This window comes from Macaca thibetana, chromosome 17 (assembly GCF_024542745.1).
Source record: "Macaca thibetana thibetana isolate TM-01 chromosome 17, ASM2454274v1, whole genome shotgun sequence".
In the NCBI taxonomy this organism is placed as follows: Eukaryota; Metazoa; Chordata; class Mammalia; order Primates; family Cercopithecidae; genus Macaca; species Macaca thibetana.
The window spans coordinates 35,670,964-35,683,816 of NC_065594.1; the positions used below are offsets into that span (position 1 = coordinate 35,670,964).

At 40.7% G+C, this 12,853-nt stretch overlaps 2 protein-coding genes across 2 annotated transcripts in view; both read left to right on the forward strand.

The window, feature by feature from the left end:
• The first annotated feature begins 410 nt into the window (after positions 1–410).
• Positions 411–10,285, forward strand: LOC126940255 (proline-rich protein 20E-like). The gene is made up of 3 exons (XM_050766017.1): positions 411–461; positions 2,622–3,233; positions 10,253–10,285. The coding sequence occupies exons 1-3, from the start codon at positions 411–413 to the stop codon at positions 10,283–10,285; spliced, it is 696 nt and encodes a 231-aa protein (XP_050621974.1).
• The window catches only part of LOC126940256 (proline-rich protein 20E-like), a 29,177-nt gene continuing 26,605 nt past the window's right edge, over positions 10,282–12,853 (forward strand). Inside the window, exon 1 of the mRNA XM_050766018.1 lies at positions 10,282–10,288. Within this exon, the coding sequence (XP_050621975.1) occupies positions 10,282–10,288 (7 nt within the window). The remainder of the gene's footprint in view (positions 10,289–12,853) is intronic.

Here is a 12,853-nt window from a genome sequence, read left to right on the forward strand (position 1 = left end):
GTTCTCTGTCCTCACCTTCCTTCCCTCTTCCCTTGAGGAGGAAGCATTCCTCCAAAAGGCCTACTTTAGTCTCCCCTCTCCCAGCTTTCCTGTAGGAACGGGGATAAATTGAACCGCCTGTAGGCCAATCCCTGCTGGCTACTAGCTTCCCCTCGGAAACACTTTACTGTGTGGAAATCTCCCACAGCCACAGCCCCCCACCCAATCCCCACCTTCACACAGTTCTACTGGGTGGCACGTAGGCTCGGTCGGTGCCCAGGCAGCCAAGTGCTCAGAGGATTGTAGGCATTGGAGGCCCTAGAGGAGGGTGTGTGGTGGGGGTCTGCATGGCTGCCTGGAGCTTAGGAAATGAGGCTCTGTTTTAACTCTACTGATGTGTTTTTCTCCCCACCGCCTCCCGTAGATTCCTCATGGAGGAACCAAGGCGTTCAAAGCGACTTCGCTCCATGGACCCTAATCAAGGTACATCAAACGCCTGCAACTCTCTTTTTAAATTTTTCTGGATTTTTACTTTACCTTTGGTATTGACTTATAGAACTTACAGAGGCAAATGTAGCATGCTATGAAATGCAGCAGCTCCTGCTCCTTCTCAGTCTCCTACACCTTTGGGAACACCACCTCCATCTGTGTAGCCAATTCTTTCAGCATTCCCTCTCACTCTTTAAATAACATGCCTACACTACTGCTATTTCTTTTTCCTTTTAGAGTTTACTTACGGTCTTCCCTCTAGGATAGAGGAATATTTAGCTGTAGTTTACACACTGCCACCACCACCACCAATCACCCAAGCACCATGCAACACACAGCCCAGGACACACACCCTCTGTTCCTCCCCACTGCCCAGGAGCAGAGAGAATATTAGGAGGATTACTTTCCACTTCTTGCATAACTTGAATTTCCCAGGACTTAATACTTGCCTTGGGTTTTTATGGGCTTACTGATCACTAGTTCGTTACCCAATTCTTCCACAATTGTTTAAATTCAAACTCAATCAAGCATTATCTGTTTCACTTTCTCATAGCCTGCTTCAGCCTGGGCTGTTTGCTGTAAGACAGCTCCCAGCTTCCACATCATCTGGGAAATTACTTTCCCTTTTTATAATTTTATCCCATTTCCCAAATCTGGTGTCTTTTTTTTCTTTCTTTCTTTTTTCTTTTTTTCCTTGTTTTACTGTTTCTCTGTAGTGGAGCAAGTCCTCACACTACATCTTCATCTATGATAAATCCGTACTTCCACCTTGTTCTTTTCTGTAGGAATTGGAATTTTACAACTATTGCCACATTGTTCTCCAAAACATTTGCCTTCATACACTGAGTATCCTAAAACTTTTAATCTTGTCTAGTTTGACAGATGCATAACAATAAAGCATCCATTGAAAGGAAAGTATATAAGATCTTGCTTGTCTGAAACATCTTCATTTTACCCTTCCTGATTCTTAAGTGAAACTTTGGTTGGATATGAAATTTTAGGTGGGAAATCCATTTCCCTTGAAATTTCGAGGACATTTTCTGTTATTTTCTAGATTTAACTGCTGCTTTTGAGACGTCTGATTTTTGAGACATGTTGAATCCTAGCCCTTTCCATGTGATCTTTCCTTTCTTTCTCTTTCTCCCCGTCTTGGGAATCTTTTAGAATATTTTCTTTGTCATCAGCACTCTGAAATTTTATGGTGATATGTCTCACTGACAGTATGCCTCTAATTTTCTTATAGTTTATCCTTCTTTCCACCATTTTAGATTTTTGCTTTCTTTTCTGGCAGATCTTCTCAACTTCATTCTCAAATTTCCACAGAGATTTTTGTTTCTTCTTTCATAATTGCAATTTCAAAAAACCCTATTGTCTGTGAGTATTCATTTTTAAAAGTATCCTATAATTGATTTATGGGTAAAATTCCTTCTATCTCTCTAGGAATATTAGCTATAGATATTTTTAGAAAATCTCATTTCTGGCATAAACTGTTTTCTCCAAGTTGGCTTATGTCATCTCCTCCAGCAAGACTTTTTGATCATCTCCTTCCCAATACATGTTAAGATGCTTGCTTGATCTAGATACTAATCTAAACATTTCACTTTTAGTAACTCAGTTCTTGTAAGGATCTAGGGGTTGGCATGGTATTATACCAGTTTATGAAAAGGGGAACTGATGCCCAGGTAAATTAAGCTGCCTGAGAATACGGCCCAGGCATTCTGGATCCAGACCCACCTCCCTTGTGACATCCTTCAACTCCTAACTGGTCGCTCATTAGCATCATTCATTTTTTGGTGTTCTGTTTGTCTGTCCTACTGAAGTTGAACCTCAGTGAGGGCAGGAAGCATGCCATTTTTATTCCAATTCAATCTCTCTAGGGAACTGTAGACTCATTTATTCATTAGCAAAATGAAGATCATAATATTCGACTGACAAGGTTGTTGCAAGGACTTGCAATGGAAAGCTCATGGAAAGCGCTGTAGGACCCTGGGCAGACAGAACTCCTGAGGGCTCACCTTGCAGGCCTCTGCTGACCCTCATTCTGTTCTCCGGGGTTCCCATGGGCCCTCCCTCAACCCCTCACCTCATCTCCCTTCCCTGAAGGCTTCCTGGGCAGCCCATATTCAATCTCCTTACACTCTGCTTCTCTTTTTGCCTCAGGTGGGCGTCCTACAGAGCCATTCTGCTCTATTGTGGACCGTGAAGACTCCGTGGAAGCAGATGGGCCCGCAGAGCCAGCCCAACCTGCAAAACGGATTGCTTACGTGAAACCCTTGAGACGGGAGCCCCCAGCTTGCACAGAGTTGGCTCCTCCTGCAGAGAGAGGCCAGAGGCAGGGAGGAAGCCGGCGGGTAGGGCGAGGGCGAGGCCGTGGCAGAGGGAGTGGGCCCCGCAGGGACTCTGGCCAGGGACAGGGGGCAGAACACTTGCTGGGACAAGACATGCACATCCAACTGCACCACCATGGAGAGCCAGGCCACCAGGGGGAACCGGAAATCAGGCAGACCTCAGCCTTCTCTTTTCCTGAAACAGCTCCTGTCCCTGGAACTGTGCAGGAAGGCCCTGGCCCTGATGTGGCCAATCCTGAGGTGGGGCGTCAGGAGCCGCCCCCTGCCTCTGAGCCTGAGGCTATCAACGGGCAGCCCATGTTGACCCTCTATACCTGCATCGGGTTTAGGGCTCTGGGTGGCTCAGCTGTTTTACAGGTCATTCAAACCCCCAACGGCACTTATGTGCAAGGGATCCCAGTGTTCGTCGCCGACATTGTATGGTGGCGTCTATCTGTCATCCACATTGTTCCCAGCCTCCCTTTCTTCCACCTGGACTTTCCTCCACCCCCAAACTCCAGCCCCATTTCTGCTCCACTCCTCCCCTCCCATCCCAACTCTCACCTTGTGTTGTCAGGATGGAACCTCCACACCCTCCTCCCAAGATCCTGACAGTATTCCATCTGCTTCCAATGCCCCTCTTGTCCCTGCTTTGTTCCTTCTGTCAAAGTTACACATGCATGGAGTTCCTCAATGCTTGGTAAAACAGGCCAGCAGCTCCCCTAATCTTACTGTGCTTATATTAAATGCCAATTAGAGATACTTGGGATGAAAAACAAGGTTGTTGGAATCCAAAGTTATGTTGATGGTTTGAATCACAGAATAGATAGGACTGAGGAACAAATCTGTAAAAACTGGATGTTTAGGCAAGAGAGAGATGGACAGTGCAACAGAACAGTCGTCCTGAGGACCAGAGGTCATCTAACATGGAGCTCTCCCGGGAGAGCCAGAACATTTGAATGACAGCAAAATACAAGGAAATCATGGCTAATGATTTCTCCCACTGGAAGAAATATATGAATCCTGAGCAGGATACAAGAAGAACACCCACGGAGAGTATGAGGTATGGTGAAGAGAACATTGCAAAAGCTGCCTGAGACCTGAGACCTACAAAGAAAGCAGAATCAGGGTGATGTTAGACTTTGCCTGGCAGCATGGATGACTATGGAAAGCAATGGTGCAATATCCTCACAGCTTTGAGAGGGAAATGACTCTGAATCTAGTGTTCTATGAGCAATCAAAGAAATTGTTAGGGAGAGAAGGAGGCAGGCGGTGTCAGCTCAAGGGCAAGGCCACATGACGGGAGAAATGGCATACAGAATAAGGCAGAATCCTACTCACACTGGACCTGAAGCCTGAGTTTCTCCTGAACTTAGAGTACACAACTTATAATGTGCAAGCTTCTAAACCCCCTTTCTGTATAAGGCCATTTGAATGGAACTGTTACGCACAGTGAAAGTACAAGTCATGTTTTTCAGCCGGGAAAAAACCGAACCAGACAACCTGGAAGAAGTGGGATGCAACAGGAGTCAGTAAGCAAGGAAATTAGGAAACTGTGTTATTAAGTCAAGATAAGTATGATTCTGGAAGAAAGATGGGTGACCTAGAATTAAAATTTCAGAAGACTTTGACATAGACAGGTGGGGCATGGGAAAATTGAGAAGGAGCTAGAAGTTACTGAAATTCTTTTTTAGCACCTGGAAATGATATAGTGGCTGAATTTATATTCAGCAATGAAATTCTAGACTCTGACACATTTTTAAGTCTCAATGTAGGTACCCATTGGGAACCACTAAATGAATTGGAATAAAATGTAAAATTTCAAACAGATTGAGGAAAAAGGGGATCAAAGAACATTTGATGAATCAAACAAAAGGTGTGTGGTGGTGGGAGAGGCAGGGGGAGTTAATAGAAACAAGGAGAGTGCGTGACTCACTGAAAATGCTAAATAAGGAATCAGTAAATTGATGGCAGTGTCCTTGGCTTCCTCCTGGTTTTAATGGGAGTATTTTAAATGTTTCACCATTAACCAAGATGTTTGCTGTGAGTTTCTCATAGATATTTAAGTTAAGGTAGTTCTTATCTTTTCAGAGTTTGATAAAACCTGTATTGTGAATTGGATTTTCTATTTTATTAAGTAGGTTTTTATTAGCTGATTTTCACTCATTTGTAAATGTCCAAGTAAAATAAAGATAACTTTTTACATCAAAGATTTTTTTCTTGTATATTCACTACTTTTAAATAAAACCTTCTGTTAGAGTTATTTTATGCTACAGTTCTTTTACTAAAATTTCATAAATTCCAAATATAAAATGTGTTTACTAAAACCAGAAAATTAAAGTAGAGAAATAATGTCTCATGTCTCTGTTCTCCATTCCTATTGTATCTTTCTCCATAATCACACAAGTCTATACAAACAAACATGTACATTAAGAGCATCATTTGTGGCTTGATTTTACAAACACCTGGCATGCCATCTGCCAGGGGTCATGTTGAAGTGGCTATAGGGTCCACACAGGTAACGCAGGTGTGATTAGGACCAGCACCTCAGTGGAGCTCATGCCTCTCCAGAAAAGGCACAGGCGACTTCGTATTGAAGCACTGCATGGATCACAATGAGCACTGTGCAGTGGGAGCTACTCCTTGGCTCGCCATTGGGGTCTGTCATCCCCAAGCCGAAGCACCCTAGCAGTCATCATACACACATGTGCCACTATCTTCTTGCTGTATATCTGTCTGAAAAAGGCACAGGCTTTAGGTTGTGCAGGTGATGGTCTGCTGACAGACTGCTTCCAGGATGTTTCTGCCACAAAAATACTTCATTAAACATTTGTACATGGAGTAAGACAGGGTCTCATTCAGTCACCCAGGCTGGAGTGCAGTAGTGCAATCACAGCTCACTGCAGCCTGTACCTCCTGAGCTCCAAGACCCTTTGTCACCAAGACCCTTTGGTAATTTGTCTTGGTTTGTTTGTTTGTTTGTTTGTTTAGAAACAGATTCTCACTCTTTCACCCAGGCTGGAGTGCAGTGGCTTCAACTCACTGAAACCTTCGCTCCCTGGGTTGAATGTAATTTTTGTGTCTCAGTCTCCCAAGTAGCTGGGACCACAGTCCTGTGCCACCATGCCTGGCTAATTTTGTGATTTTAGTAGAGACTAATAACGCCCAACCAGTTTAAAGACATTAGGTTGTACCTTTTTCCTCTAATGCATCTTTTCATACAATGCAGCCTCAGCCAAACCTCTTCTTTCAAAATAGTTTTCCCACCAGAATTTCTGTAGAATTCGTATTATTTATTCAATGAATGTTTGGTAGAATTAACCAGTAAAACCATGCCTGTGGCAGCGTTCTCTTTTGGAAGATTGTATAATACTATACTACTTCATATATAGTGTAAGGACTACAATGTTATACTTCCAGTTCCTCTCCCCTTGGGGCTTTGGTTGTTATAGATTTTATTTTTCATGTTCGGAAACCCACTACATTTCACTTACTATTTTTGTTTTAGACAATTATCTTACACACTAACGTTGGGAGGATTGAATGCATGAAGATGTGAAAAGTACTGAAAACAATGCTTAACACTGGGCAGTGTCCAATAGATGTCAGCTATTGTTAGCTGATACATGTTTCTGATCTATCCTTATCAACTAATTCACCTATTCCTTTGCCAATACCATACCATTTTGATAGCTGGGAAAGGCTCAACCCACTATTCTTCTTTTAATGGCTTTTTTCCTCTAAAACTTAATTCTCCATAAAAAATTTAAAACATTTTACCACTTTCAAGACAGAAAAAAAGAAAGCAGCATTCATTTTAACAAATGATGTTAGAACAAATTGGATAATTAAAAATATAAATATCAACCTTTACTTTGCAATCCACACAAAAATTAACAAAAATGGTTTGTTAACCTATAGGTAAAAGCAAAAACTATAAAACTTCTAGAAGAAAATATCACAAAACTCTTCATGACTTTGGAGTAGGCAAAGATTCCTTAGATGGGACACACAAAAAAAACATGAATTGTACAAGAAAGCATTGATGCATTTCATGCAACGGGCACTGTGATTTGCCACCAGACCCTTCTTCAGAAATAAAAGATTTGTGATCTCAGTTGTGAGAATTGCCACCACTAGACAGCCCTCAGCCCTTGCAGATGGACGCTAAGGGACTACCTTGGCTGAAGACACTCCCCATCCTTACCCACAGGCACACCCATCCGTCAGGAAGCTTGCATCCAGCGATGTTCATTGGGGACATTAAAACCTGGTCCTATTGCCACTACTCAGAACAGCTCTAGTAGCTCAGTTCACTGTCAGAACATCCCCTGGGGTCCGCTGAGGCAGACCATTGAGACTGTGCGGTCCTGTTTCTTTCCCTCCCACATCCCTAACAGATGCACCTCATATACCTTCTGTACTCTAATTTTCAACTCAGTGTTGGTTTCCAGGGAATTCCAGCTTGAGACCTTGGGCTTTATTAAAATTAAAATCTGTTCTTTGAAAGACAATGTGAAGAAAATGAAAAGGCAAGCCATAAACAGGGAAAATATATTCACAATACATATATTAATCAAAGACCTGTATCTATAACGCACAAAGAACTCTTACAACTCAATAATAGAAAGTCAACCCAATAAGAGCCAGGCGCAGTGTCTCATGTCTATAATCTCAGCACTTTGGGAGGCCACAGTGAGCAGATTGCCTGAGGTCAGGAGTAGGAGACCAGCCTGGTCAACATGGCAAAATTCTGTCTCTAATAAAAATACAAAAATTAGCCAGGCATGGTGGTGGGCCCCTATAGTACCAGCTACTCAGGAGGCTGAGGCAGGAGAATCATTTGAACTCAGGAGGCGGACATTGCAGTGAGCCAAGATTGTGCCACTCTCTCCTTGACTGTAATGTTTCCACTGAAAAGTCTGCTTCCAGTCCTATTGGAGCTCCATTGCATGTTATTCGTTTCTTTTCTCTTACTCCCTTGAGGATTCTTTGTTTATCTTTCAATTTTAGGAGTTTGATTATTAAATTCCTCGAGGTACTCTTCTTTGGGTTAAATCTGCTTGGTGGTCTATAACCTTCTTTTAACTAGATATAGCTATCTTTCTATAGGTTTGGGAAATTTTGTTATTATCCCTTTGAATAAACTTTATACCCCTATCTCTTTCTCTACCTCCTCTTTAAGGCCAACAAGTCTGAGATTTACTCTTTTCAGGTTATTTTTCTATATCCTGTAAGTGTGCTACTTTCTTATTTCTTTTTCTGTTGTCTCCTCTGACAGTATTTTCAAATAGCTTGTCTTCAAGCTCACAATTTTTATTCCTGCCTCATAAATTCTGCTATTAAAAGATTCCGATGTGTCCCTCATTATGACCATTACATTTTCAAATACAAAATTTCTGCTTTATTCTTTTTATAATAGTTATTTCAAACTCTTTGTTAAATTTATCTGGGAGAGTTCTGAGTTCCTTCTCTCTGTTATCTTGAATTTCTTTGCATTTCCTCAAAACAACTATTTTGACTTTTCTGTCTGAAAGGTCACATATCTGTTTCTCTGGGATTGTTCCCTGGTGACATATTGAGTTCAGTTGGTGATGTAATGTTTTCCTTGATGGTCTTGATACTTGTAGATATTCTTCTGTATCTCGACATTGAAAAGTTAGCTATTTATTGTAGATTTTACAGTATGGGCTTGTTTGCACCTGTCCTTTGAGGAAGGCTTTCCAGATATTGAAAAGGACTTAAGAGCTGTAATCTGAGCTGTATCTGTTACATGGGGCACCCTGAGCCCAGGGTAATGCTGTGGTCCCTGAAGACTCATATAGTTACCACCGTGACAGCCTTGGACAAGATCCAGAATTTCTCTATTACCAGGCAGAGACTCTTGCCCTCTTCACTTAATATCTCCCTCTAAAATGAAGTCTCTCTATTCTGAACCACCTGAGGCTGGGAGTAGCTTGATACAAGCACTCTTGTGGTCTCTTTCCTCTCCTCAAGCAAAAGGAAGGGGTCTCCTCTAGGACTGTGCTGGGTCAGACCTGAAGCCAGTACAGCATTGAGTCTCACCCAAGGTCCCCTGTAGCTACTCTCCAGCTACTGCTCATGTTTGCTCAGGGTCCTGGGGCTCCATTATCAGCAGTTAGAAAAGACAGCCAGGCCTGCGTCCTTCCTTCAGGGCAATGAGTTCCACCAGGCCCCAGGCAGGTCTAGAGGTGCTGTCCAGAAGCCAGAGATGATCATACTAAAAAATCTTAGGCATCAGCTTGGTGTTTTATTGTACTGCAGCTTATCTGGCACTCAAACTACAAAACATATTTCTTCCCACTCTTCCCTCCTCTTTCCAAAGGCAGAGGAGTCTCAGGCTATGGCCACCATGACAATGAGTTGTCCTGCCAGACTACCACTAATGTTCCACTGAAGTCCTGGAATCGAGGGCCCCAAGAGCCGACTTAGTGCTCCACATCCCTGTGGCTGAGCTAGTACCTGACGTCCAAAACAAAGTCCACTTTACTTGTCCCTCCTGTTTTCTTAAATGGAAGTAGTCTTGCCCCCTAGCAACCACAGATAATAATGTGTGGAGTCTCATCTGAAGCCAGTAAGTCTCAGAGTCTCACTACCTGGGTATCAACTGCTGGCTATTCAGCGCCCAACACCTGTTCAGTTAGCAGGTGGTGAATCTGGCCAGGATTGGTTCTTTCCCTTCAAGGCAGTGGGTTAACTTCTGGCCCATGGTATATCTAAAATTGTTGACCAGGAAATAAGGCCTAGAAAAGAGGCTTCACAGCTCTAACTGGTGCCCTGTCTGGCTGTAGTTGAGCTAGTATCCAAGTGCAAGACAAAGTCCTCCCCAGTCTTTCCTCTCTTCTTCTCAAGCAACAGGAAGGGGTCTCTTTTGAAGCCATAAGCTGGACAGCCTGGGGTTAGGGAAGAAGTGATGCCAGAGCTCTCTTAGCCACCCAGTCTGATGTCTCAATTGGTCACATGCTCCCAGTCCACTGGCTCTGGGTCCAGTTCAGCACTAGGACTCACCTAGGAGTTGCAATCCATGTAGCCTAGACTGCAATTCAAGTTTATTTATGGCCCCAGAGCACTTTAACTTCCGGTGGCAAGGCTTGCAGGAACTCAAGTTCCAGCCACTGGGATCAGGAATTCCCCTCCTGCTGAGGCTGGTTCAAATATTCCCTTCATGTGTGGGCATCCCCTGAGTTTGGTCCAGGTTCACTATCTGCTATAACAGGGCAGCACTGAGTTCCAAGACTCACAATTGCCGCTCACCCCGTCTCCCCAGCACACAGAATTCCTCTCTGCACCACATCACCACAGCTGGGGCATGTGGGAGGACTGACATTTGTGATTCAAGGCTATTTTTGCACCTCTTCAGTGCCTCTTTCAGTAATATGAAGTAAAAACCAGGTAGTGTTAGTGCTCACCTGATTTTTGTTCTTATTTGTGTGTAGATTGTTAACTTAGTGCTCTTGTCGGAGGGATGACCGGTAGAGTCTTCTATTCTGCCATCTTGCTCTGCCCCTAAATTAGTTTTACTATACATCCTTCAGTTGGATCATTTATATTTGAAGAAATCTAAAATATACATAAACAAACTCGCACACACACGTGCATATATATACACACACACACACACACACACACACACACACACCCCACACGGTAGTTATGTTTAATTAAGATTAAAAGACTTGAATCAGAGATATTTCAGCTGTTATTACTTCTGACCATCAGTATAAGAGTTTCTTAATTTGCATAGTATGTATTATACATTTTTAGTCCATTGAAATGGTATTCAAGTTGTGGTTTGTAGGGAAATATTGTTCAAGCACCCTCACCTTCCTTCAATAAAGTTTAAGATTCTGTACAAATCAGAAAGTGACCCTTCAGAATGATGCCCCAGGCATGTATGTATCCCCATCCTGTCCTGTGTTTTGTCAAAAAGAATAGTCTCACATAGTTAAGTTAAAATATAAACTAAAATCGGCCTCCAGTATATTCTTACAATAATCTGAAGTAAACCTTTCGTTCAAGGTGCTTTTCAGAATGGTAAAATGACATAGCTGAGGCTTTTTCGAAATTATAGGCCATTTAAGTTGCACGCTTACTTGCTAATGTGTTTGTGTGTGTCAAGTATCATTCTAGACTTGCTTCCTGTTAGTAGCAGATTTGAGTAGAGGGGTAAATAGAAGACCTTTATCCTCACTTGACTATAATTATTAAATTTTATTTATATATGACAAAAGAAAGTGATAATAGATCTTATTACAAAAATTGTTTTAGCTCAGTTTACAATATTCTTAAACTACAAATGTCATTTATTTCCTTTGCTATTTCTCCCTTCATCTCTAAATATCCTGCATTTTCAACACTTTGTGCCTAGTAAACATCCTGCAGCTTTACCTTAGTATTATAGCAACAGATTTTATTTTTAGTTAGAAAAAAAAATGTATTTAAATGATCCAGTGATGGCTTATTTTATTTGTCAAAACAAAGATTTACTTCCCTAATTGTTTCAGATATATATACCTGATAAAAATCTAGAAATAAACAGGCTAGTGAAAATGCTAATTCTATGAAATTAGAATCCATGAAATTTATTTCAATTTCTTATTTGAAAACGATCAGCACCTGAGAAACCCATGCTGCACAAAGTAGGACTATATTATTTACTGTTAAATGTAATTTAAAAACATGTAAAGTAGACTTCTTCATTACCTGTGGCTATTGTAGTAAGTAAAGTATATTAAATGGAAATTAAATCAATAGATGAAAAAAAAAAAAAAAACAACCACAGATATCTACGGGACGTATATATCTAAAATATAGGCTATTAACCTTTATGGTGGAAAAAAAATACTAACCCTTAAGCAAGAGCCAATTATATATCAGTATTCTGTTTTAGAAAAAGTTTATTCCATCTTTTAACTTAAATATGAAGGATGCGACTAAATCCATTCCACAGTTCAAATTTTGTGCTTCAAATAAGCAAAGTACTTGTAAGTCAATGTCATGAGCACATTTGGAATGTCTTGCCAGTGTGGTAAAGTCAACTCAGTTTGTAGAAGTCTAATCCTGATATTAATTTCATTATCCCCTGGAAAACGAATCTTACTTCTGGGAATCACATATCATTTTCAGCCAAAGTTGAGTGGCTAATAGGGTTGTGTATCATTTTTTCAGACTGAATAAATTTTTTCTTCTTAATTAATCATCTTAATGAATGCCCAGGTCTCTTCACCTTCAGTTCTGAATATGAATCAATTTCAAACACAAGCTTAATGAGAAAGAGACCAAGTAAAATATTGCCTTGGAAAAAAAGTAATGTGCAAAAGGTCAAAATACTCAATCAGCACTGTCCTCATTAGAATCATTTGAAAAAATGAAGACTAAATACGTTTTAGAGTAAAAGAAGTATATTATTTCATCCATATAGTCTGCTGTGCTTTGTGAATTCTAATTATTAACATTATTAATAGTTTGTTTATTCATGTATAGAGAAAACTATTGCTATTTCTCTTAGATTGCTTTCTGATGTGTGACAATTAAAAGAACACTGATATTTGTGGTAAAATTTATAGCCATATTTCTATTTGCATTTCTTTGAAAATCCAACAAATTAATTACCTTTGTGCCCAAATTAATCAAATTCATCTACCACATGATTTCATCAAGAGACACGCCTACTCATCTTTCTTACTCTAATCCAAAAATTAGAACAATAGCTATTGGAAATGATTAACAATTTAAATAATACTACCTAAATATTGGCTTTTAATTCACATTACTGATGATGCAATATAATTTCACTCTTCTTGAAGGCAAGTACATAAGAGTCCATTTGCCACGCTGAAAGATTTTGGTGATGAAGATAAGGTTTCAATTGATTACAGCTTTTACAAAGATTCATGTGATTCATTAATGACAATCTTAAAACATAACTCACAATTGTTTGACTTTTCATATATTTAATTGTAAATCACAAATACGAGCTTAAACTTGATGTGTTTTTAGTTTGGCAACAAACTTAAAATAAGTATAAGTGAACCTAC

Excerpts from the sequence above, each read along its gene's own strand:
- LOC126940255 (XM_050766017.1), top strand. The coding sequence starts at position 411 with ATGGAGGAACCAAGGCGTTCAAAGCGACTTCGCTCCATGGACCCTAAT. Across the intron at positions 462-2,621 it reads GCTCCATGGACCCTAATCAA|GCCTCAGGTGGGCGTCCTAC; the intron begins GGTACATCAAAC and ends GCTTCTCTTTTT. Across the intron at positions 3,234-10,252 it reads CAGTGTTCGTCGCCGACATT|ATTGTTAACTTAGTGCTCTT; the intron begins GTATGGTGGCGT and ends ATTTGTGTGTAG.